Below are 25,737 nucleotides of genomic sequence, written 5' to 3'. Positions count from 1 at the left end.
TGTAAAGGATGTTCAGCATAATTCTGATGGTGTTGTCTGGATCTTGAATTCTTTAAGGGGATAAACAGCAGTAGCACTCTTTGAATATGGGCTAAATCATTCATTCTGAGTCTTACTGAGTCTTATAAACAAGGTCATAGATCAGGATGTTGGTCATTACAACAGCAGGCAGTTCATATCAGGAAGACAGGAAGTATCAGACTCTCATGTTCATCTATCAGTGAATATTTAGATCTTAATGTGTCTTAAAGTGTCTTAAAGTTTTTAGAACAACAGACTGAGATTTTATATTGATATTGATTACAGTGTTGAGACTAATTTTCCTTTTAATGTCTTTCTCTTTCAAAATATCCGTCACCATCATTGACCAAACAAAAGGACAATGGTAAAGTCACCACTCTGTGAGGACACATTAGCCTTGTAGACACACTGTGGAGTGGGTGTATGAGGGTAAAGAAAAAATACCCTGACAAATGGAGATAGCACCTACTTCCTGTGCTTCTGCTGTGGCATTAACATTTTTCTTTGGTCAAAAGTCAAAGTTTGGTGTGTAGTTTGTTGGTAATTTTATTTTTTTTGGTCAACATAGGTCAGTGACTAGTGCCGGGTTTGTCACTCATGTATTACACAGTACTGTTGTCTAAAAATTAATGTAATGTAATTAAACACCAGAGAAAGTAATTTGTTACAGTTCTCATCACATTACTTTTACATAACCCGTAACATAATCTAAGCTACCAATTATTAAGGCTACAGTCCCACAAACTCACACAGATCCCGATCCTAATACAGCTACGCAGAGTAATTCTACTGTAGAAACATGTACAGATAGAGCTGGATGTTGCACTGTTATACGAGTGATTGATTTGTTACCTGTGGACGATCGGGATTTGGTTGCTGGGCTGGGGTTGGCATACACTCAGTTTTATCATTATATTATCATTATGTTAGATTAAAAAGGTTATTCAACAAATGTTAGAGTTCAGAAGAAAAAGACTGAAGTCACCGTGAGGAAGTGACACCTCATTACTCACAGGAAATAGATATATTTTTCTTGCCATCTTTATTCTTTTTTCCTGTCTCTTGCATCTTACTGTTGTTTTTCTCTGATGTTGTGGGCTAGATATTTTTGTTGGGCCCAATCGCTGCCAGAGCGCCTTACTTCAGCCTTCACAGCTTTTTTTTAAAATGTCTAATCACCATTACTTGGGTCCTTACTCAAGAAAAGTCATGTATTGCACATTTTGCTTGTTCCTTTAAAGAAAAAAGTATTGCAGTGCATTACTTTTGAAATTTGTTACACCACTTGTTTTGCATTGTAACATTAACACAATTTAACAGCATGAACTTATAGGTTACACACACCAACACAAATACCCATCCAAATGGGGGCACAGATACACTCTTTGTTTTAGATTTTAGGAATAAAACAAAGGCAACAATGCAAAGAAAAGATAAAAACATTTCAGTGATTTTAGTTTAGAAACATGAAGAGGTAAACAAGGCTGCAAGCCTGACTCCTCATCACTGCTTTGGTTGAAGTCCAGGGTCTGGCTGCTGGGACTGGGTATAAAATCAGCTTTATCATCACTCTGCTTTCCTGGTTAGCTTTGCATTTGGATGTTGTCAGTGCAGAAGCTTGCAAAGAGCCAAAGTTGTGTTGGCAGCATAATGCTGTTGCTTCTGTTCTGGATGAAGTTTCTACTTTACTATAATTCTCTTCTGCTTTTGTGCATTAAAAAAATTAATAAAAGTAATGTTCATATTTTCACTCCCCAAGGCGAAGGTAGGGTTTCCAATTCCAGAAAGACCAGCAGCGGCTGGCTAATTTCATCATTTGTGTGTTGGTTACGTAGGGGAGAAAGTTATGTCAGAGACAGACAAGACGCGTCACAGCACTGACGCATCTTGTCTGTCTTTGTTCCAAGTTACTGTGATGTCACCATGTTGGACTGGGGGGGTTTATGCTCCATGTTAAACATCTCAAAGACTCTTCTTTTTTCTAATAATAACACAGTCTAACAGAAAAGGATTTGCATTTCTGTGAACAACTTATCTCAGCTGATCGTCTCTGCATTAATATTAAATGACTTCCTGTAATCTCATGTTGGCTAAGTGAATGACGTGAGAAGACGCATACGTTAAGTCATTATGAGGATGTGACACCTCACAGACCACAAGAAGCACATGTTGCATTTGTGTTTCAGAAGAACTCTCAGAGACTGCATAGTGAGCGTTACAAGGAGACACCAAAAGGCACGATGTTTCCAAGCAGATGGTTTAAGATTTCTTTTTTCATGATGATGATGCTTCAGTTTGCAGGTAAGGACACACATTAAATTGCAAACATTCTAGTGTTACATCATTAAATACTATATGCTTAAATGCCATGCTGTTATTGTTTACTTGAATCTTGAAATCTAAAGGTGAGACATCAGTTTGTTTTTCATTTCTTTTGACTTTCAGACTATTTCTCAACAGCAGCAACTAAGCAAAAACTGTCTGGTCATGTTTACATGTAATCATATTACTAAAACCCATCTTTGTATAAAGGACCTGGATCCCATTTTAGAGACTTTTTTTTTTTTTTGCTCTGAGTGTAGAAAAGACAACCAGACATGTTTTCATTGTGTCCTGATCTCTGTAGAAATGTTCAAATCCATCAGCTCACAGAGACGAGACACTGATATCTATTGGAAACCTACTCTCTTTTACTTCAGTGGGGCATGTTTGTTCAGTTCAGTTCAAAAACAAGTAGGACCGTAAATAAGTGTAGGGCTCAGTCCCAAACATGTATGGTGAGCATTAAATGAAAGAATCGCAGGTTTTGAAACAGGTTGATGGCTCTGATCCTAATGGCAACTATTACAAATACATTTCAATACATCAAGAGCATATTTAATACATTGAATGTGCTTTTTTTTGCTTTCAAAGATATGCATGACATAAATAATTTTAAACTGTAAACCAAATCTGAGACAGAAATGTGTAAAATGCAGTGGATTTAAAATTATCCTCACACTAAGTACTGTATTTAAAAAAAACCTGTCAATTTATCACACACTGAGGTTAATTATGGAGTTCCACAGGGTTCAGTGCTAGGACCAATTCTGTTTACATTATACATGCTTCCCTTAGGCAGCATCATTAGAAGACATAGCATACATTTTCACTGCTATGCTGATGACACCCAGCTCTATCTGTCCATGAAGCCAGACACACCAATTAGTTAAACTGCAGGAATGTCTTAAAGACATAAAGACCTGGATGGCCGCTAACTTTCTGCTTCTTAATTCAGATAAAACTGAGGTTATTGTACTCGGCCCTGAAAAGCCTAGAAATATGGTATCTAACCAGATTCTTACTCTGGATGGCATTACCTTGGCCTCCAGTAACACTGTGAGGACCCTTGGAGTCATTTTTGACCAGGACATGTCCTTCAACGCACATATTAAACAAATATGTAAGACTGCTTTCTTCCATTTGCGCAACATCTCTAAAATTAGAAATATCCTGTCTCAGAGTGACGCTGAAAAACTAGTTCATGCATTTATTACTTCCAGGCTGGACTACTGTAATTCATTATTATCAGGATGTCCAAAAAACTCGCTGAAAAGCCTTCAGCTAATCCAAAATGCTGCAGCAAGAGTCCTGACAGGGACTAGAAAGAGAGAGCATATTTCTCCTGTTTTGGCTTCCCTTCATTGGCTTCCTGTTAAATCCAGAATTGAATTTAAAATCCTGCTCCTCACATACAAGGTCTTAAATAATCAGGCCCCATCTTATCTTAATGACCTTGTAGTACCATATCACCCTATTAGAGCGCTCCGCTCTCGCTCTGCAGGCCTACTTGTTGTTCCTAGAGTATTTAAAAGTAGAATGGGAGGCAGAGCCTTCAGTTTTCAGGCCCCTCTTCTGTGGAACCAGCTTCCAGTTTGGATTCGGGAGACAGACACTATCTCTACTTTTAAGATTAGGCTTAAAACTTTCCTTTTTGCTAAAGCATATAGTTAGGGCTGGACCAGGTGACCCTGAATCCTCCCTTAGTTATGCTGCAATAGACGTAGGCTGCCGGGGGATTCCCATGATGCATTGAGTTTTTCCTTTCCAGTCACCTTTCTCACTCACTATGTATTAAGAGACCTCTCTGCATTGAATCATATCTGTTATTAACCTCTGTCTCTCTTCCACAGCATGTCTTTTATCCTGTCTTCCTTCTCTCACCCCAACCGGTCGCAGCAGATGGCCGCCCCTCCCTGAGCCTGGTTCTGCTGGAGGTTTCTTCCTGTTAAAAGGGAGTTTTTCCTTCCCACTGTCGCCAAAGTGCTTGCTCATAGGGGGTCATATGATTGTTGGGTTTTTCTCTGTATCTATGAAGCGCCTTGAGGTGACTTTTGTTGTGATTTGGCGCTATATAAATAAAATTGAATTGAATTGAATCAGTTTGTTGATCAAATTTGTCTCTGTCTCTCTTATTTCAGCAACAGCAACCTGGCAACATTTAGCGTTTATTGTAAGAGATGGTGATGAAGTCGCTTTGCCGTGTAAAAATCCAGTAGATGGTCAGCGTAACTGTGACAGTACAACCTGGATGTTCATGAATTTAAGAAGTGCAAAAACAGTAACACTCTTTGAACATGATCAGTTTCACAAAGAAGCTGGAGCTAAGTTAGGTAGACTGAGCGTTACAGCAAACTGTTCTCTAGTTATTCAGAAGGTCACAGATCAGGATGTTGGTCTGTACAAATGCAAACGGTTCATATCAGGAAACCAACAAGACTCACCTGTTCATCTTTCTGTTATTCACAGTGAGTATTTGTATATCAGTGTTGTCAAGTTAATGTGTTTTGTTTTGAGCAACATACTGAAATATTACAAAAATATTCATTAAAATGATGAGGCTAATGTTTCTGTTGTTGTCTTTATCTCTCGATATCTCCATCATCACCAGTGACTGAACAAAAAAGCAATGATAAAGTCATCTTTTACTGCTACGTGTTCTCATATGAAGGCTGTAGGCATTCAGTGGAGTGGGTCTACGAGGGTAAAGAGAATATATCCTCAGTCATGGAGATTTCATCACGTTCCTGTAATTCCAATGTGGCATTTGAGACATCTCACTTTAATCAGAAGTCAATTTTGTCTGAATTACTGTTTGTAAGGTGTAAAGTGACAGATGAAGACAAAAGAGTGCAGCTGTTTCCCTTCAGCCCTCCGTCCTCGGGTGAGAAAACGTAAAAACTATAATTGACCTCAAACTGTTGCTTATAATTAAACCAAATATGCGTCCATGTGTTCCAGGTTGGTCATGGTGGTATGTTTATGTGACTGTGGGTTTATCAGCACTCTTAATTATCATAGTGATCATCTCATGGAAGAAAATGAAAGGTAGGACCATTCACAAATTAAACATTAAAATTAAAAAGTTAAATGTTTCATCTTTTGTCTGTATCATTGTGTAGATCTTTGTATAAAAATATTGGATGTTTCAGCGTTCATGTTTGATATGTTTTGCTGACTTTGCATTGAGGAAAACAGTTTATGGCTTGATGATAAATACAACTGAGAAAGCTTAGCAACTGACCATAGTTTGAATTTCAGCAGGCAAAGACGTGAGATCAGCAGATCACCTGATCAGTCATTTGTGCAAGTGTCTGAAACCCACTTCTGTGTCTGACTTATGTCATATCTGTTGTTTTTTCCAGGAAATAAAGAACAAAAGGAAGGAAATAAGGTGAGTTTAAACACTACAATGTTTATTAGTACTAAATATTTGTACTGTCGCAAAAACCGATTTATAGGGACTGCATATACAGCAGAAAAAGCATAATTTGAGTCACCTATGTTTCTGTGCCTGTGCAGGAACCAAGCTTAAGCCCCAAAGAGGCTCAGTCTGGTTCAGAAGCCAGTCACAACACTGTGAGATCACACACACTACACCCAGTTCAAAGTTACACTTACTGCTGTATAGGGATGGGTACCAGTATCTGGCACCGGTTCTGACATAAACGGTACCCAGACCGAAAAGCAGGGCACATTTCGGTGCTTCATTTCGGTGCTTTTTTTTCCCTGAGATGTCACACACTTTGGATTCTAGCCAATCATTTTACCTTTGCAAGTGTAGTAGGCGGGCCCAGGTACGTACGTTCTTTTAGAGCAGAGCTACAGATTAGCTGCCCAAGGTGAAGCGGTCAAAGTCTGGCTGTACTTCACAGCAAAAGATGCAAACTCAGCAGCCTGCAACAAGTGCTTTAAGGTGACACTGTGCAAAGGAGGTAACTCCTCGAATCTGATGAAACACCTGGTGACGCATAGCGTTTTTTTAAAGGCTGAGAAATGCACGTATTTGATAGCTTGCTGCGAGACCTCACACCGTGCACATCTACTGCGGGTGTGGTGCCTGTTATCGACCCGGAGTTAGCAACATGCACCCGAAGAGGAGAGTCCTGGCCCCTAGCCCTGCCAGTGTAGCAGAAATGATGACGGATGATGATGGCAGCAGCAGCCGTTCTTCTCTGTGTGAGTAGCTTAATGTTGTTCGTGTGTAATTTACATTGAGTAGGCTAACCACGTTATTAAATGAATGCATGTAAGGTGAACTAGCAAACACTGTCATAGTTACATGTGGCTGTCTTCTTGTTTGATGGCAGATGCTCCCTTCACCCTGGCCAAAAAGGCTAAAATGACCAAAGAAAAAGTGGGAAACAGTTAAACATGAGAGGTTTTTGGACAAAGTTGGTGTTTTTTTTCCCCATTGTTTAAGCACTGCTTCCAACCAAGAGTGATACCATATATACCCTATAGCTGCAGAAAAGGCTAACATTGTTATCTTTTTACAAAAAACAGCTAAACATGAAAGGTTCTTGATTCTTTAAGCACCGGTTCGAGCACCGTTTAAGCACCGGCACTGCTTCAAAAGTACCGGTTTGGTACTGGTATCGGATAAAACCTAAACGATACCCATCCCTACTGCTGTATTTGTTCATTCTAACATGTCTGTTTAAAAAAACCCCAGTGCTTGACAAAGGTTTTGAATTCAAAATAATTTTGTATCCATTATAATGTCTTCAATTTATAGGCTGAACCTAGAGCTGGGCGATATGAGATTTTTTCATATCACGATATGTTTTTTTCATTTCAGGCGATAACGATATCTATCACGATATAAGCCAAATAACTATATTTGTAAGATTTAAATGTGCCGTTGCTCACAAGTAAAATGTGAAATAATCAGCAGCTTGTTTTTAAATATTTATTTCCCATAATAAGTTCAACAGGGTAGATGTACTTATGGAACATGAGACTTTTTCAGATAAATAAAGGCAAATATTGCAAACTACACAAAAGACAGCCGCTAAAGCGTTTAAGTTTCAAAATAGAACAAACGAAACAGACTAAATTGTCAATTCCACTTAGAAACAAAATATTAATTCTAAAAATAAATCTTAGTTTGTTTTACAGAAGAACAGACAAAACTGACTAACTTTTGTCAATATCAAATAAACTGAGAACTAAAAGGAAATTCTCAATCTCTCCTTGTTGTATAGCTGAGCTTTTCAAACAGTTTTAACAGTTACTTTAGTCTGACAAAAGCCGAATGACGAATTAGCGCTTCCAGTCAGAGACTGAGGCTACGTCCACACGTACACGGGTATTTTTGAAAACGGAGATTTAACGTTTTCGTTTTAAAAAATAATCCCGTCCACACATAAAGCCAGAAATGAAGGAAAACGCTGCTATGAACATGCCAAAGCAGCAGGTGGCGCTAGATTCCTAACCGTGCAGAAATGTTGGCCAATCAGAAGTCTAGAAGCCTCGGTGGGAAAAAGTAAACAAAGCTGGGGCACAGAAGCAGAACCGAGTCGTATGTGTGGAGGGACAGTAACTGTGTGTATATGTAAGCATTTAAACACTGCAGAGAGTAGAATTAACAGTATTGTAGAAATTCATTTCACCGAAACAATAACGTGGCGCAGTGTGACGCATGCACCAGTTTATTGTATTTCCAGACTTGCTTTCGGCACAATTTACAGTGCACGCTACTCTGTTTTTTGTCAGACTTGAAATAGCCGAAATACCTTCAAACTACGGAACTTCTATGGCTCTTCCGTTCGACAATCTCTCCGGCGTTGGAACCATCATCTGTTTTCTCTTCGGTCACGCTCGGTTGATTTTTCTAGTCGGCACACTCATTTCCTCCATTACACGCTGGCTCCATTACCCGCTGGCTGCTTCCCAAACAAACACACGTGCGGCTTGGCACTTGTGCTGTACGTAACAAGTCACGCGACGTGACGCTGCGGCTGTGATTGGTTCGGCTCTGCGCTACTGAATTTGGATCGGCTGACCTTTTTTTTTTTTTTTTTTTTTTTTAAGAGAACAAGAGCGGCGAGGTCTATCGCGATAGCTTAATTTCTCTATCGAGTAAAAGTTATATCGCGATACATATCGTTATCGTTCTATCGCCCAGCTCTAGCTGAACCTGACGACGGTGTTTCTTATGCCACCATCAGCTTTGCCAAGAAGACCCAGAATAAAGCCAGGGTAAGATCTGTAATCGGTTACAATGAAGATGTTGGCATCCAAATCATAACTATCAAAACTTCTGACATGTATGATTAATTAAGGTAGGAATTTCTTATTCATGTTTTCTTTAAGGTACCCTGTAATGGTGCAGATGATACTGTGACATACAGCACTGTAAACGCTTCCTCATCTTCTGCTGGATATTCTTCTTCCAGTGATCTCTATTCCATCATCAACAAACCAAAGAAATATATGACTGGATTATGATTTCTTTTCTTGTGCACTATCGTACATGAAGCCACCGAGATAACACAGACTCCCTCTAGAGGTGGAGAGGGTGAAAATATTCCCAGATTGAAAATGCAATAAAATGAGATACTTATGTGAAATGGATATTTGTGTATGAGTGTTTGTCAGTCACTAACAGACAACCAAAGAAACATAGTTCTGTTAGCAGTATAATGTGGCTGTTTCTGTCCTGGATGCTGTTTCCACTTTACCATCGCACTCATATCCTTTTGTGCAATAAAACCAAAAATGTTGTCCATTACTCTACTACTCAAAAGCTGTATTGCTGTACAGCTTCTCCTCTCCACAACTTTCTTCGTTCTATAAATGAACTGTAATCATCTAATTACATTGCAAGTGCTGGAGTGAACTTTTTTCACTGCTTTGCGAATGGGTCATTCATTCTGCCAGTCACATGACAAAAAGTAAGATTGATGGTCAGGATAACTATCATAATAATATCATGGACTTCAGTCAAGGAAACACAGCAGCGGAATTGACTGGCTGACTGGAAGTGGGTGTCTGATTCAAGGTTCAAGATTTATGATGGCGATCACTGAACCTACAGAAAGGGCATTGAGGATTAGATTTTATTGTTCTTCTGTCTGTTTCTGAGAGTATTAACATCATCATTGCTTCTCATTGTGTCCTATTAGAACATAAAATGGATATTTTAAAAATAATTACACTGATGAAACTCATTTCTGTCTTGTTATTTCTTAACAAGAGGAAAAAATGGTTGAGTACACAAACATTTATTCTTACACTTTGTTACATGTCATACTGACAGTATGAAACATCCAAATCTGGGCTTGTACTGGTTTGGTGAGCTGATGTTGAAGTTTTCAGTCATTCTGTGAAGTCTGACAGAGGGAGAAGCCTTCAGCATTTTCAGACACCATCACGACATCTTCATGATCACAGATGTAGGAAAATAAAAAAGCTGGGACATGGCTTTTTGCACCATTGCCACCACCTTCTGCCAGTCATGGGGCATCACATCCTACCAGTCACAAATAAGAAGGCAGCAACTATACTCTGTATTTTCAAATAAAGATAATACTGTATTTGATTTTTTTAATACTTTAATGACTATTTGAAAATTCAAAAATGTATTGTACCAGAACCAGAGGACAGTCCACTGAAGCACTCAGTCGGTCATGTTCTTGTCTTGAGCCACTAATCAGTGAGTTAGTACTGCCACATTTTTTAGTGTATGTGTGGCATTGCCACAAACAAAATATTACGTCCAGCTCTTACTTTAAATACAATGACATTATGACAACATTTTTTTAAATTACTAAATTAAATACAGTGACATGTAAATAATAAATATGAAAGTCAGCACATCAGTGAGAGGATCATTTCATACATGTAAGTTTGTGTCATATATTTGAATGTGGGTGCAATATGTCTTCCGTCTTGCAGTGTATTATGCACAAAAACCATCTCACAGTAAAGTTGTCAAACATATCATTTTCAGTCATGGGAGAGTATTTACACTAAAACATTAAAAAGAACAGATGTGGGTAACCTAATTTGTTAAACACAAAGTAATATTTAGTTATATGATACAAGGTAACACATTATGTTTAACATTTAAAAAGTTTTAAAAATAAACAAGGAGATATGATACAATTTCCATTTACTCATGTTAACACAGAGCATAAAAGCAATAAATAGTATGTATAACCTATCTTTTTGTACTCTGTGTTGGTGGAAACTTTATGAATGAGGAAATGACATAAAGCATCACTCAGCTTTTTTCAAATGCAGAAGGAGGGGAGAGCTCAGAGGTTGTTGAAGAAAAATTGCCAACGAGGGACTAAGTTGTTCAAAGTTTAAGTAAACTCTCTCTCTGGAACTTGGAGTTTACCTCATCCAAGGGTTGACAAACCCACAATAGTATCTTCCTACCCAGACACATAAAAGCCCTAAAACAGGGCCCAGAGCTCTGGTGCTATTGTATCCCTGTTTTTACTAAAACACTTTCCCATTCACGTCAAAGAATTCTTCATGCAATGAGGAACCAGCAGGTCGCAGACCACAAAAGCATCTTATCTGTGTTTCACCACTGTGGCATGGTAGCTGCTACAGGATGCCTACTTTTCATTGCAAACATTTCAGTTTTTAATGCTGATGAATTATATGAAAATAATACTACATTGTCATATTCATATTCCCCTGTATACTCTATCTTAATGCCATTTATGATTCTAATTTTAGATTCTCCGTTGAGGTAAAAACGCACCACTGTCTACTGTGAAAATGCATTAAAAATATGAGAAAAACAACATTAAATGAAAAACTGTCTCTCTACTCATACGTACACTAAATTTGGTTAAAAATTTATATTTTTTAACAATTGATAGGTGTGCAAGAGGCAGACTAAAGTCACTATGACAGAGCAACACCTCAAAAACCACATAAAGCAGAAGCTGTGTGTAACTTTAAGAAAATACAAGAGACTGTGTCATTAGTGAGCACGAGAACGAGAAAGAGATGGCTGAATTCGGGAGCGTTAAAATGACTGTATTTCTGCTTCTGATGCTTCAGTTTACAAGTAAGGACAAGTTTTGCTGGCAACTTTGTTTGACTCAATGAGACTACATTTGAGACCAACTTGTTTCGTATCAAAAATAATCCTCAAACTAAATTTGCGCCAAGTCACATTTGTGATCTTTATCTGTCATATTTCTCTTTTTTTTCTCAGCACCAACAATTCATCTACTTCAATCTGTCTCTATTGTCATAGTTGGTGATGACCTCACTTTGCCTTGTGAAAATGTGACACATGGTCAGGATGACTGTAACAGTACTACCTGGGCCTTCAGTGGTTCAACAGACACGGCAGTAGTGGAGTTGGCCACTCATGGGCAGATTCACAAAGATGTTAGAGCTAAGTCAGCCAGGCTGAGTGTTAGTGAAGACTGTTCTCTGGTTGTAAACAAGGTCACAGTTGAGGATGCTGGCCGTTACACGTGCAGACAAATCAAATCAGGAAATGAAGTTTCAGAGTTTGATGTCTATCTTTCCGTTATTAACAGTGAGTATTTCATTCATAATTTTTTCAGCTCAAACTGTGCGTGAAACATTAAAATATTCAATACTGTGATTAAACTATTTTTTCTCTCATCTTTTGTCTTCACCAGCGACTCAACATGACAACGGTAACAAAGCCATCTTGAGCTGCTCCTTGTTGGCATATAAACCCTGTACATACACAGTAGAGTGGCTCTACGAGGGTGAAGAGAACATCTATACAGACATGAAGATATTACCAGGTTCCTGCTCTTCAGCAGTGACATTTAAATCTCAACTTAATCAGAAGTCAAAGATTTATGAGTCTCTGAAGTGCAATGTGACAGATGAGTCCAGTAACAAAGTGAAGCTGTTTCCCTTCAGCTCTCAGTCATCAGGTGAGAAAACAAGCTGCTATTACCTCAAAGTAAAGAGTATCATTAAAAAAAGCTTCATCTGTAAATCTTTTTAAGTTTAAACAGCCATTTCAGCCATAATATTCTGCATGTTTTTGCCATTGATTGGGGAAAAGGAACATAAGACACATTTTCATTGTACAGATTTGATTTGGCTGCTGTTTTGTGTTTTCAGGTGAGAATGCAATGACAACAAAAAAATCCACAACAGCAAAAAAGTTAATAGTGACACCAAATCCAGCACCGGAGGCAGAATAATTAAAAAACAGTAATGAAAACAGGATCACTCATGATAATTAGATTTTGCAATAGGCTACATCAGAAGGGAAATACAAAAAAAGTGCTAAAATTGTACTCATCACCACTATGATTTAAAAAAAATAACTATGTGTCAGTAAAAATAAATATTAATCCTTAGATTTTTTAAAAGTAAGTTCAACATGGATTAATTTTCTTTCCAGGTTGGTCATGGGAGCATATTATATTTCCTGCTTTAGTAGCAGTCTTAGTTGCTGCTGTGGTGATGATCACAAGGAAGAAAACTAGAGGTGAGAACAGGACAAATGTAAATCAGCGTTTTAACTGTTAAATTTAATGTGTTTTGCTGACTCATGACATGATGAAGTTCAAGTTATGTGGACAAGTCTTAGATTATTAAATTAGACAACCAGTCTTTACCAGTTTAATCAGTTGAGACAACACCGTTTTCTATAATAACTATAAGAACACAGACTCAGAACTAGAAGCGCAACTCAATTTTTTCTTCTTTGCAGGGAACATGGAAATGGATGGACAGAACAATGTGAGTTTCATCCATTGATCATTCTGATTCTTCAATAAAAAACTGAGTTTTGGTGATTGTCTGTTAAGTTCTCTACACCTGTATGACCCTAGGAAAATAAAAAATTTTAATATAGTGAAAGTAAAACTTTACAGAAAAAGTTGATTTAATGTGGAGAATCTAAAAATGAACAAACCGGGCCTGTAGTTGTCTGTGTCACTTTGTGACTGGTTGAAAAGGAGTGTGTTAATTTCAGTCATATTTCACATGGAAGATGTTGACTTGTCTACAAGCAGTCACCATTTACTCTCTGACATGTAGTGAAACTTTAAAAGTGCGATGGAAACTGCCATCAGAGAGTGTCCACCTTCAAATGAAAAGTTGTGCCTTATAACTATAAAGTACACATTTCAAAAGGTGCAGCTTTTACTTCGACAGAGAACATTCTCTGCTCCCGGTTTGTGTGCTCTTTTCATATTTTTACCACCACTTGCAAGTGTAGTTTGCAAGTGCTAGCTAATTGTTGTCTTCTATCCAAATTGCTCATGGGAGCAGGAACCTACTAGTGACCAAAGCAATTGTAAGAAGGTTTTTGGTGCAGTACTATATACCACTTTATGAAAAACGTCATATTATCCGATGCCAGCAACTCCTAACAACCACTCTCCAACCATTCACGAAATGCATATATTCAAGTTTCAGCAGAATACCTACACTTAATTTTATAAGCTGTGTGCAGGGACCGAGTTTAAACACGGCAGAGACTCACATTCTCTGAACTGTGTCTATGTGCAAAATACTTTAATACTTAAATCAAGGTTTGGATTAATGTGTTAGCAATCCTTATGTGATCGTCCTTATGTAGACTGAACCTGAAGATGACATTTCCTTGGCTTCCATCAGCTACACCAAGAACACCAGAGAAGAAGGCACAGTAAGCTTTGTGATGGGTTACAGTGAGGATGTTAATATCAGTTCTGTTATTATTGTTGTTGTTATTATTATTATTGTTTAAGTATTATTAAGTATAGAATTATTTCTTCTTCTAAGCTCTAGGTGGTGATGATAAAGGTGACAGTGTGACCTACAGCTGTGAAAGCCTTCTCGTCTTCTTCTGGAGTTTAATCCTAGCAACGTCTCCTCCACAGTCAACAAATCAAAGAAATAAATCCAGTCATGTTCACTCAACATATTTAAAAATGCTTTGAATGTTGCCTGATTGTTCAGTTACCGATGATCTAGATCTAAATTAAAGGGGCTAGTGCTATTATTAAGTAGTAAAACAATGATTTTTAACAACCTGACAATTGTCTTTACTTATCTCAGTGTTATATTATGTAATCTTTCTTTAATGCAACTTTTAAAGGATAATTCTGTTTTTTTTCTACACTGAATAATGAAAACACATCCTGCTTTAGTGTTGATAGAGCAAAGCAGTTGCAAATCACCTCCATCATCCATAAAGCCACAGAGCAGAGACTCCCTCTAGAGGTAGAGAATGTGAATATATTGGGTCCTCAGCATTAGGAAATAAAATTATGGCTTTCAATATATTTTTGTGTTATTTACATCTACAACAATAAAAACTAAATAGGTCTCAGAAAAGAAAAAAACATCTTGTTTCATGTTTCTTGTTTGGCATGCTTTGAACATAACCACTATTAAACAATCAAAAAGTAACTGTTTATTTCACTGCTTTGTTGGGTCTCTATCTCCATCTTAGCCATCTCTTCCTTGTTGAGGCGAGGGATTCTGGTTTTGTGGCACAAATATAATGGTGTACAGTAAGAGTTGAGCGAGCACGGGCAGAAATGTTGAGCGCGCGAGCAACACATTGCGAGCGAACGCAAGTGCAAAAACTGAGCGAGAGGGGCTGCTATTGTGTGTGTGTGTGGATAATAGCAAACACTGAAATACATTTTTTGCACGCAGCAATGAATTTTGTTCACTCAAATTTAGCTTTTCTTCGCTCAAAATAAATTTCTCCTGAAAATGCAACACTTGCACCTGCAAATTTTTTTTTACGTGCGCTCAATTTTTTTTTTACGTGCGCTCAGAATAGTGACACAAAAACAACGCCATAACAGCCCTGTAACTAGTGGGAAACAGACAAATTCTGCCCCCTGGTGGGAAAAGGTAAAATCTGCATTCCACAATAAAAAGCAAGTGTATAATCACTGGATATTGTACTCTTAGAAGCTTCAATGTCAAAGCATCCTACACTTACAAACCGGGCTAAGATGCAAAACAAAAAAACAAGCAAAAGGAACAAAGTTAAGTTATATGTAAAATAAGGCTGGCAATCAGATTGGCAACCTGTCCAGGTTGGATCTCACCTCTTGCCCTCTGGTAGCTGAGATAGCCTCCAGCAGCACTGTGACCCTGAGAAGGAAGATAATGGATGGCTATAAGTTAGATTTCTACATAATGTTTATTTTAACAAACCATCTGACAGCAACATAAACAGACAAACAGGTCTGTCTCAGTTTAGTGATCATAAGTTTCTAGTGTTTCTCGGGGCCCCTCTCACGGGGGGGGGGGCTATACCTTCTCCCTCACAGAGAGAATTATGACCTTGTTTTCTGCTTGGCTGTCACCTAAGGATTTACATCCCTGATAAACAGAAGGAGTCTCACCATCTGTTTAACGTCTCCCATTACAATGGCCTCACTGTGTTAACATTCCCCATGCATGCAAACTAGTGACAGGAGTGCTCTTACTATAGTAAAGAGAGAAAGTGATATTACTATAACTAATGTGATTTGATTAAATATGTGATTAATAAATGAGAAAAGAAATCTGCCACCACAACATTCTCTAGTCAAGAAGGTGAAGGTGGAGGGAGAGCTCCAAAAGAAGAGACTAAAGTCACTATCAGGAAGTGACACCTCATAGTGACTAATTTATGTCAGAGGTAAACACCCCTTAAAGCTCCCAGGCCTCTGGTGTGTAGAGAACCTTTTTATTATATTAAACCCTCTTTATTGTAAAGACATTTTTCCTGCTCCAGCTTTGATCCTCGGAACAAAATTCCTAACTTTCCCCGCATTCAAGTTGGCCCCCTGAAGTGTTCTTCTGCTCTGCCTGCCCCCCTCCAGGTCAATTCAGTGCAGTTGAGTTGTATTTATATGGCACCAAATCACAACAACAGTTGCCTCAAAGTGCTTTATATTGCAACGTAAAACCCTTCAAATGCCCTGAACTTCCTAACCCCCAGATCTGTCACCTGCTCCGTCTCCTGGTATTTGACTTGCATTTTTTTTTCTTTTTTTTTTTTTTTTTGCCTGTCCCATTTGGTTCTTTAGCCATCAGAATTGTTGTCTGAAGACCAACAAGGATACCCAATGGATTTACTTTGCCAAATGGATTATCGTGGCATTGCCGTATTGGTCCATTTGATCGACCTTTGTTTTTATCATTTATTATTATTTATTATATTTTATTTTCAGAGGTTACAGACGGGACAGACATGAGTGAGGGATAGGAAAGGGAGAGAGAAAGAGGAAGGAAAAGAAAAACAGAAGGGGAGAGGGACAGTGAGAAAGGGGGGGAGAAAAAATAAAAACTCCTGGATCACCTGTTGAGAGAAGAAGAATAGAAAACAAGCAAAAAAAAAAACCAAAGCAACATACTAAACACAACACCATCGCATTAATCTAGCTAAGTGTAAACAGCAGTAAATACTAAATATTCAATGTTGTTGTGCAGCACGCAGGACAGACAGCGCACAATGTGCTTTGAAGTAGCAGCCAAGAAAGGTGTAATTTAAGTCTACGAGCAGTGAACACCCGTGTGCATACCTGTGTGGATCAGCGCGCTTGTATTCCAATGGTTTCCACATGTAATGGTCTGCAAGAGGATGTAGCAAGCCATAGCCCCGTCCCCCAGGGCGTGAAGCAGGCATGGAGGAGATCCAGGCCCCAGACATCCAGAGGCCCCAGAGTGCGAGAGCCCAAGGAGGACCACCGGAGGGGCATCCGTGCCACCCTCATGGGAAGGGCTGAGGATCCCCAGACGAGGCGTCATCCAGTAGCCACCGAGCAGAAGCTAGAGGGGGCTGCACCGGCGTGCCCGCCCAGCTGTGCCAGAGTGAACCGAGCCGCAGGCCCAGAGGCCGGAGGCCCGAGGGCCCCCCGCACCCCGGAAGAGGCCTGACCGAGCAACAGGCGCCAGGCCCCGCCAGGTAGCCACCGGGAGTGAGCCGGTACATACCTGAGTGCCCAGCCCCGGACACCAAGAACCACCAATGCACCGACCCCTGAGGGCATCAGTCACCGGCAGGGAGTGTGGTGAGGGGAGATAGGCCTTGGAGGGCCTGGGAGTTCCCAGAGAGGTGGAGTCTAAGACCCGACCTGACATATAGACACAGACAAACAGGCACACACAGACACAAACATGCATTCCCACCCTCATGCACACATATACAAACACTCAGCACTCACCCAACGTAAGGATTGACATAAATGGACATGTACACACAATCACACTCCCCAAACATACTCTATACCCCGGGTCCAGGTACCCTCGCCCCCAGAGGGGGAAACAGAACCCAGACCCAAGAGATGTTACCCTTCCCCCCGGGGTGGAGGCAAGCAGACCGTCCCAGGCTCCGCAGCAGCAGGGAGGCCAATCGGACAGCCAACATCTCCTCCCAGCCCCCCCGCCCCGATGGCTAGCAGAGAACGGGGGTGTGTGAAGACCGCATACCTCCCTCCTCCTGCTCATGTGTAGTGTTGCTGCGTGTTGTTCTAAAGTGCATTTAAAACAAGGGAGAGCATGGTGCTGCTGCCAGAGAGCAGCAGGTGTTAGCATTTGTCTTGCATTTGACCTTATTTGCTTATTGATTTTTATTTTGTCTTGAAGAAATAATTTTTGCAAAAGTTTACTTTCACAACAAAATAAACGGACATAGTATGATGGGAAAATTGTAATTTTATCATGATGTTTATCTCAATAAATGCTCTTGTAGCCACATTCTCAACAAAACACCTATTTTGGTACGCAGAGAAAATGACATCAGACTTCTAAAGAGGTTTCAGACTACTGACACTTGTTCTGATGGCATCATTGTTTTGCATCAATGATATTAGGAGTTAAATTTAGGTGGCAGAATAAATGAACTCTTTATGTCAGTTAATATGCATTCTCAAACATCACACTGAAACCTGGTTGTGTTTTTTTTTCTAATAATCACAAAATAAAGAGAAATAAAAGAGAGCTGCATTTCTCATTACACTTATCTCAACTGACAATCTTCACACATTTGACTTCCTATAATCTATTGTTGGCCAAGATGTGACAGAGGAGAATGAAGTCACTAGCAGGAAGTGACACCTCGCAAACCCCACACAGCACAAGTATTTATCTTTAACAAGTCAAATCTTTAGATGCAGTGTCATTAGTGTGTATGAGTACAGAAGAAGCACCATGGTCCTATTCAGATGGATTGAAGTGTTTTTATTCTCTCTACTAATACTTCAGTGTAAAGGTAAGGACACATATTAAAATACAAATATTGCATCAACATGTAATATGACTTTACCTATGAAGGAGTATTATGGCCACATTAAGGAAAAAATATTGATGATTTTGATAAAAAGGAATTTCAAGATTCAAGTTGATAATCGATTTTGGATTTTTTTGAAAAAAAAAAAGTCAAAAAGTGGAGATTACGGTTGTTGTTTGAAGACAAACTGCCACGGATGCTATACTCTCTGCAAAAAGCCTTGTTTAGATGAGTTAGTGAAACAAACTGATCAGCTGTCTTGTGATGCAACATAAATACTCTTTATTGAACGAGTCTGTAACCACTGATAACTTTGCATCTATCCACTCCCATCTGTTTCATTTTGTACAAATCCACTCTTCCACATTTGTGTGGTTTTTCCATCTTACAGATTGCAGCTTTCTGCACCATTTTTTCAACGTCCTTATACTTATCGCCACGCAGTGTTTACGTGTTAGAGCTGAGATAACAGAGAAATTATGATGAACTACCTCAACTTGATGTATATAATTGCTCGACGTATTTGATTTACAATATGATTTTTTGGTTATTGAAAATGTTTTTTCCCCATCTTAAAAATATAAAGTAATAATTTGCCAGTTAAATAATGCACCACCTTTTGGCTACTGTAGCTGTAACATTAATATGTAATTGTAATCATAGATCTGACACACTGGTATGTTTGTATACTTGGGGAGTGTTTATCAAGGCACTACACACATATGGCTAGATGTTTCTGTAAACAGTTCAATAACTTCCCAGTCAGTTATCAGTGCGCACTCCTCTCTCAGGTCTCTGGCTTCACTATATATAAAGAGAGAAACCTCATCAGTTAAATTAGCTCTCCAGTCTGTCCCTCCAGCCTCTTGGCATTGCTCCCTTGACCTCACTGCCTCACTCCTTCTCTGCAGCTGAGCCAGGGACCAAACCTCTGCCACGGTAATATTTAATGTCAGACAGTTTGTTGCATGTATTTATTTAATTGTCTGCATTTTTTTTATTGTTTCAGGCAACAATGTAACAACAACACAGACAGTAACACACACATCAAAAAATACAAGTATTATTGAACCTACATCAGTAAATGGAACAGTAAGGACTTCATCAGGTAGCACCTGTCTGTTGTTACAGTCAACATTTGGGCAATAAAAGCTGAACTAAAGTTTTTTTTTTAATACATTTATTTTATTTAAGGTGACCACACAACAACACCAATCCCCACAACATCAAAATCAACAAATGCACCTACTGTATCACCATCAAGCCAACCTACATCAACAACTGGAACAACTGAAAGAAATACTTTATCAGGTACTGACTGCATCGCTTGCACCTTTATTAAGCCTAAGGTCTGAACTGTAGACTGTAGACTCGAGCTGTGGCTCCATCATAAAGCTTTTTATTGCTCACAGCATCCAAAGCTCAACATTACCAGTGATTGTGGTTTTAATTTTTCTTTCCAGAAATTTGGAAACGGGTTATCATTGTTCTTGTGGGAATTCTGGTACTAATACTTGCTATAGTCATCAACACATGGAATAAACCTAACGGTGAGTTAGAAAAAAAATGACAGCTATAGTTGAAAGTATAATTGAGAACCTTGGATTTGAAATTCTAAACTCAAGTTTGTTTACTTTTATCTTGTATTTTCATCTTTTTTTAGGAAGCAAAACACAGGTGGAAGAAGCGACTAAGGTGGCGAGTGAACGCAGCTGCCAAAAAAATGTATGTAGCTACTTTTAGAAGACTCCCTTATTTAAAGTCCCAAAATGAGAACAGCTTGCACATATTTAAGAGACTGAGTGTAAACCCTGATATGACCCAGTCCAGCAGCCAGTCAGAACAAAGTGAACAGACATTATTCTCACAGCTACTGCATTTATTCTTTGAAATGTATTTTTATCCTTTATAAGAATGGATGAAAGACAAATAGGACAAGAAAAACCCCAAAAGGACTGATACCTGTCAAACTGACTCCGCATATGCATTAGTGAGCAGTCTATATGTTGTCTTCACTGTTCAGGCTGATGCTGAAGATGTCTCCTATGTCTCTGTCAGTTTTATCAGGAGGTCCAAGTGTAAAGCCAAGGTAAGGTTCTCAAAAGAATATATTAACATTAAGATCGTGAATTTTAAACTTCTGTCACAGGTCAGAAAAAAATAATTGTGCTCCATCATATTTCATTCCAGGTCTGTAATGATAATGATGAAGATGACACTGTGACTTACAGCACTGTGAAATTTCCTTCCTCTTCTGCTGGCGTTTCCACTGATCCCAGCAACCTCTATTCCACCATCAACAAACAAAAGAAACACGTTCCAGCCTGAAGGTTACATTTTTTTTATGATTGATTGTTTGCATTATATGATAAATATGTGAAAAACATTTTTACATTTTCCTTTAACTAAAAAAAAAAGAAAGAAAAAAATGACCTGCATTTGATAAGATGACACACATGATCGACACACTGGCTAAAGTTTCCCACCTTTTATTTAAGTTGAGTTGTTGTTAATATCTATCATATGTCAATGATAGTGATCTCTTTGGTATACAATTGTGAAAAAATTTGCTCTTAATGTACAATCATGAATACAAACAGCACCAAGCTTTCGAGGTAGTGAAACAAAGAAACCACTGACACTCCCTCTAGAGGTTGAGGTTAACGTTTTATACTGTGTGCTCATGTACTGTAGGCAAAGTCAATATTTTATATCTCTTTGCCTTTTTAATATTGTTACTTTGTTTTGGAAATGTAACAAAAACTTACTTGTTTAAGTCCAATTGAATTACCTGATCTAACTGTGTCTATGATATAATATTAATTATTACTCCAACTGTAAGTTTTGTAAGTTTTGCATCTACTAATTAAGATGTTTTTTGTGGAAAAAATAAAATATAATGTAAAAAAATCCCCCCAAAAACATCCCTGCTTTTCCACATTCCATTAAGCTGCTATAACACAAATGAACACCTAACTATCTGCATATAAAACCAGAAAGTATAACATCTATGACTTAGTTTAATTTATACTGATGTTTTACCTTACAAATAAATAAACACATGATTCACAATGTAACAAAACCTGAGCTGAGGAGAGTAAAAGAACTATTTAGTGAGACTGTTGAAGCAGAGTGCTTCTAGGAAGCCAACAGAAGAGGCGAAACCCTTCAGAGCAATGGTACTGAAGAAGAGCATGGGCAGGCAGTCACAGGTTGGGAATCAGATGGCTGAGGCCTCATCCATCTTAGGAGTAAAAGAATGAGAAGCACTAGCTCTGGTTCAGATGCTGTCACTGGAAAGGTTGTGTCCAGTCACGACTCTGGATCAGAAGCTTGGGAGGTTGATCCAAGCAGGAACTTAAAAGCTAAACATGCAAAGGTTAGCTGTGACTTTGATACTGGAGCAGGCTGATGTAGGAGGCAGGCTGTAACACTGAAACTATGCAAACACCAGCTGACTCTGGAGCATGGGTGGCACGTTTGAGAGCAGTCAGTGGCGATGTTGGGAACAAGGCAACTGGTATGACACTAGCTTTTGGCTAGAAAACCTCTGTACAAAACAACAGTTGCATTGCTTTATCGTGTATCATTGTCTCATGTGCTGTCCTTGATTTAATAAACTCAAATAACTTACCAGCTGGGCGGAAAAAGACTTGTGAAAGAGAAGAGTGGTTTCTGAAGTGAAGACTGGACTCTATTGAGCAGAGCAGTGATAAATCAGCAGCAGTAAAAGCTGCGTGTATTATTGCCACTTCCCCTTCCTGTTATCTCATCACTATTATTAAACCTCTCTTGTTTGTACTAAGCTCTGACATTTCACTGCATACCTGTATATCATTTTACTTTAGATATATTATGATTCTAATTTTTAATTTTAGAATTTTACAAGACACACAGCAACTTTTCTGGTTGTAAGAGAACAATAAAGACTCAGAAACCTAATCTGTGACAATATATGTTAGAAAATGCTTATTGTTTGGGACAGATCTCATAAATAATCATGTAATTTATGTCACGTTAAAGTCATGCATATCTGGTTATTTTCAGAGGGCCTACTTTGGTCATGTACTGCTTAACTCTCCTTCAGACTCATCTGTTCCATACCCAGTGTGGTAAAGTACCATTATGTCACATATACCAAGAGCCTGTTTGCACATGGTCTATAAAAGAAAAGAGTTCATAGATATGTTTGACTTCCTCTGTGCTATTTCAGATCAAGAAATTACTTTACTAAACAGCAAATGACAATTATTAAGTCTGAATTAATGAAGACCAGTGCAGTTTTGAAATTGATTAATCAAATAAACAAAAGCAGGCGCAGATGACCTGTCACATTTTCACCTGTGTCATTGTCCTGTCATGGTGACCCAGTGGTTATGTTTTGATTATTAATATTCTAAAATTTAGTGGATTTTCATGCTTTAGTCTTTTGTATTCTTGGCTCCCTTAGTTATTCTTTAGTATTTTGTGATTTCTAGTCTCTTGGTTTCTGTCTCTGTGCCTCCCGTCTGTTCCATGTGTCGCGTCTAGCCAAGCCCCAGATCCAGCGTCAAGTCTGCCTCTCAGTCTGTGTCTCATGTTTCCTGTTTTATTTTGATAGTTCCTCGTCATGTGTTTAGTGTGTTTGGTTTTGCTTCCTCGCAGTGTTGTGTGTGCATGTGTGTGTGTGCGCGTGCATTTGAAGGCATTTTTGAGGCTCAAAATGTGGTTTTAGTGTCAGGGTTACAATTAGGTTGCGGTTAGGTTTAGGCTGAGGGTTAGAATTAGGCATTCAGTTTTGATGGTACTAAGATATGAAAATGAGTATGTGTGTGATTAGTCCCAGCTGTTTTTCTTTCCTGGTTCTCATTTCTTTGTTACCCTTTTGTGTATTTGTCCTCTGTCTTGATCTGTCTGTTGTCGGTTCATACAGTAAATGTACCATTTATTGTATATGTTTTTTTACTGTCATGGTCCTGGGTCGGTGACCCAGCGCTTTTAGTTTGTTATCATTTTCTAGATGATGATTGTTTAAGTTCTGTGTTATATTCGGTCTGCGTCTGTATCTGTCTGTCTATGGTGTCACCCCATCTGTTTGTGAATCTGTCTGTTTAGTTCAATGTCTTGTCTGGTTCCATGTGTCTGAGTTTCCTGTTTTATTGTGAAGGTCCGTGTCGTATGTGAGTGTGATCAGTTTACGTTTCCCCTGTCCCGTCAGCCCAGATTCCTCCCAGCTGTGTTGCCCTCCTGTCTCTCATCCCCTGATTACTGGTGTGTGTATTTAAGCCCTGTGTGTTCTCCTGCCTGTTGCCGGTTTGTCTGTATTACTCAGTGTCAGTCTGTGTTTCCACCGTGTCTTCTCCCTGCTGTTCATCGTCATCCTCCTCTGCTCGTTTTCATTCAGGTTTGTGCTCTGTAGTTTAGTTGTTTCCCAGTTTAGTTTAGTTCGAGCCCCGTTTGCTGTTTGTCCACATTCTTTTTGTGTTCAATAAATCACCTTCACTTCTCCACGACTGCCTGCGATTGGATCCTCATTTATTCCACACGGCTCGCCTCGGCAGCCGTGACAGTTACCTCCATTTTAGTCATTCTTTGCTTTTGTTTGTTTTCTTGTTCAGCCAAAATAACTGCTCAGTTTTTGTTAATGTCCACCTCCACCCCCCTTTGTCTGCATTTGGATCCGCTCTTGTGGTGGATCATAAATTTGATTAGTTTTGAAGTTGTACATCTCTGTTCCTTACATTTCATGTCATGCCCTTATTAATGTTTTATTTGTTGCTTTGAATGTTTTCGAATAGAATATGCAGTGGGAATATAGAGGGAGATAAGCAGTGAAAGTTTTGCCTGGGTTGATTGTGCGTTGATCCATTGTTAATGCCTCAGGGCTCCAGTAGGTGGGTTCGCGCGCTTCCTCCTTCACTCAATACAGACGAGTGAGAGTGAGAGCTGCGTGTCTGTGCCGTTCTTTCACCTCTCCTCACTATTTCCCCTGTTTAAGGTAACTGTCATGCACAAATCTGTATAAATGTGTGTTACTGTTGATTATTACATTGTTATCATTGTTCATTGTAGTGAAAGATGTGAATTGCGGACTATTTTGCTGAGAAGTTCCAGTTAATCTCTGTTGCTGCGTATGCTAGTTTTCGCTATTACTCCGCCATATTGTGTGAAGATTTTTCTGTTACTATCTGTATAAGTTAACTACTGAAAGACATGCAGTACTTAAAGTATTATTTGATTGCTGTGGAAAGTTGGTGACTGTGTCAGCTAACATGTGCGAGTTAAAAATATGTTTTTGTCTAATGCTACAGTTCATGTTATCTAAAGTATTCTCATCAGCTAATGCAGCGAACAATAGTGACTTAGTTTGGATACAGTTGTCCTGAGACTGAGTGCATCCATAAGAATATTGTTTTGGTTGTATTGCTTCTGAAACTCAATACAGACGAGTGAGAGTGAGAGCTGCGTGTCTGTGCCGTTCTTTCACGTCTCCTCACTATTTCCCCTGTTTAAGGGCACAACACTCTCTCATCTCCATGCTGTCTGCCTTAACAGACATGATATTATGAGACATGAAGCTACTGAGAAAGCTGAGACTCCCTCTACAGGTGGAGATGGTGAAAAAGGAAGGACGCTGACATAATGCGAGCATTGCACCATGCCTCTGATACTTAAATAAATATTGCTTTCTCTGTGCAAAGTTTGATCGCTCTAGACATTTTTATGCATTCTCATATACAGTCCCACTAGACTTTAAGTTCACTTTATGCTTAAACACCTTTTAACCAAGGTAGACAGTTATTAATGCACAAATAAATGCATATGATCATCTGACCACAGACAAAAACTGGTGAAGGTAAACAAACCTTCCTGAAGGCCTGCCCATTTTTTAGCAAGATCAACTAAACATTCAGTCCAAACTCTGCTGGAAGTTTTCTTCCTCATAATCAAACAAGTGACCTCAAAAACACATCAGATTCAACTATTTTCTGTCAGAGTTGGGGTGGCTGAAGTCTTAGTGGTGACAATGAAGAAGAGATCAGAGCTCTGCTGCTCTGAGCGGGCTGGTCAGTGATGCTTCTTTGCCACATTAAAATGGTATGAGTAAAAGATAAAATAAAAGATTATATTGGATCTCAAGCATTTAATGTTAAGTATTTTTCTCTCAGATGTAATTTATTTTTTATTTTTTTGCATTGACTTTATCCACCCCTTTGTGA

General features: G+C 38.9%; 2 protein-coding genes and 1 long non-coding RNA gene across 4 annotated transcripts; all 3 read left to right on the top strand.

Annotated features, from left to right (window-relative positions):
- The first annotated feature begins 11,326 nt into the window (after positions 1–11,326).
- LOC309688610 (uncharacterized protein) lies at positions 11,327–12,494 on the top strand. Of its 2 annotated transcripts, none has more exons than XM_082504466.1 (3): positions 11,327–11,377; positions 11,528–11,860; positions 11,967–12,494. In XM_082504466.1, the coding sequence occupies exons 1-3, from the start codon at positions 11,341–11,343 to the stop codon at positions 12,305–12,307; spliced, it is 711 nt and encodes a 236-aa protein (XP_082360592.1). In that variant the 5' UTR covers positions 11,327–11,340; the 3' UTR covers positions 12,308–12,494. The 2 variants fall into 2 exon arrangements, with proteins under 2 accessions (XP_082360592.1, XP_082360593.1); XM_082504467.1 differs by having other exon boundaries at positions 11,334–11,377; positions 11,570–11,860.
- Positions 12,495–12,716: 222 nt separating this feature from the next.
- LOC309689258 lies at positions 12,717–14,399 on the top strand. Its single transcript, XR_014271313.1, has 4 exons — positions 12,717–12,799; positions 13,025–13,053; positions 13,898–13,966; positions 14,083–14,399. It is a non-coding gene; the product is annotated as an uncharacterized lncRNA (long non-coding RNA).
- A 4,051-nt stretch (positions 14,400–18,450) lies between these two features.
- LOC309690069 (uncharacterized protein) lies at positions 18,451–21,361 on the top strand. Its single transcript, XM_082506919.1, has 7 exons — positions 18,451–18,520; positions 19,548–19,646; positions 19,733–19,849; positions 20,002–20,088; positions 20,202–20,263; positions 20,562–20,627; positions 20,729–21,361. Exons 1-7 carry the CDS (start codon positions 18,460–18,462, stop codon positions 20,864–20,866), a joined length of 630 nt encoding a protein of 209 aa, XP_082363045.1. The 5' UTR covers positions 18,451–18,459; the 3' UTR covers positions 20,867–21,361.
- Positions 21,362–25,737: the final 4,376 nt, after the last annotated feature.

This window comes from Aulonocara stuartgranti (assembly GCF_965226115.1).
Source record: "Aulonocara stuartgranti genome assembly, chromosome: 15".
Classification (NCBI taxonomy): Eukaryota; Metazoa; Chordata; class Actinopteri; order Cichliformes; family Cichlidae; genus Aulonocara; species Aulonocara stuartgranti.
This window is presented reverse-complemented; position numbering and strand designations above follow the sequence as displayed.

Bases quoted from the DNA above. Each gene is read 5' to 3' on its own strand.
- LOC309688610 (XM_082504466.1), top strand. From the start codon at position 11,341: ATGACTGTATTTCTGCTTCTGATGCTTCAGTTTACAA. The intron at 11,378-11,527 runs GTAAGGACAAGT...TTTTTTTCTCAG, and splicing joins TCTGATGCTTCAGTTTACAA to CACCAACAATTCATCTACTT. The intron at 11,861-11,966 runs GTGAGTATTTCA...TGTCTTCACCAG, and splicing joins CTATCTTTCCGTTATTAACA to CGACTCAACATGACAACGGT.
- LOC309690069 (XM_082506919.1), top strand. From the start codon at position 18,460: ATGGTCCTATTCAGATGGATTGAAGTGTTTTTATTCTCTCTACTAATA. The intron at 18,521-19,547 runs GTAAGGACACAT...TTATTGTTTCAG, and splicing joins ACTAATACTTCAGTGTAAAG to GCAACAATGTAACAACAACA. The intron at 20,264-20,561 runs GTATGTAGCTAC...TTCACTGTTCAG, and splicing joins AACGCAGCTGCCAAAAAAAT to GCTGATGCTGAAGATGTCTC.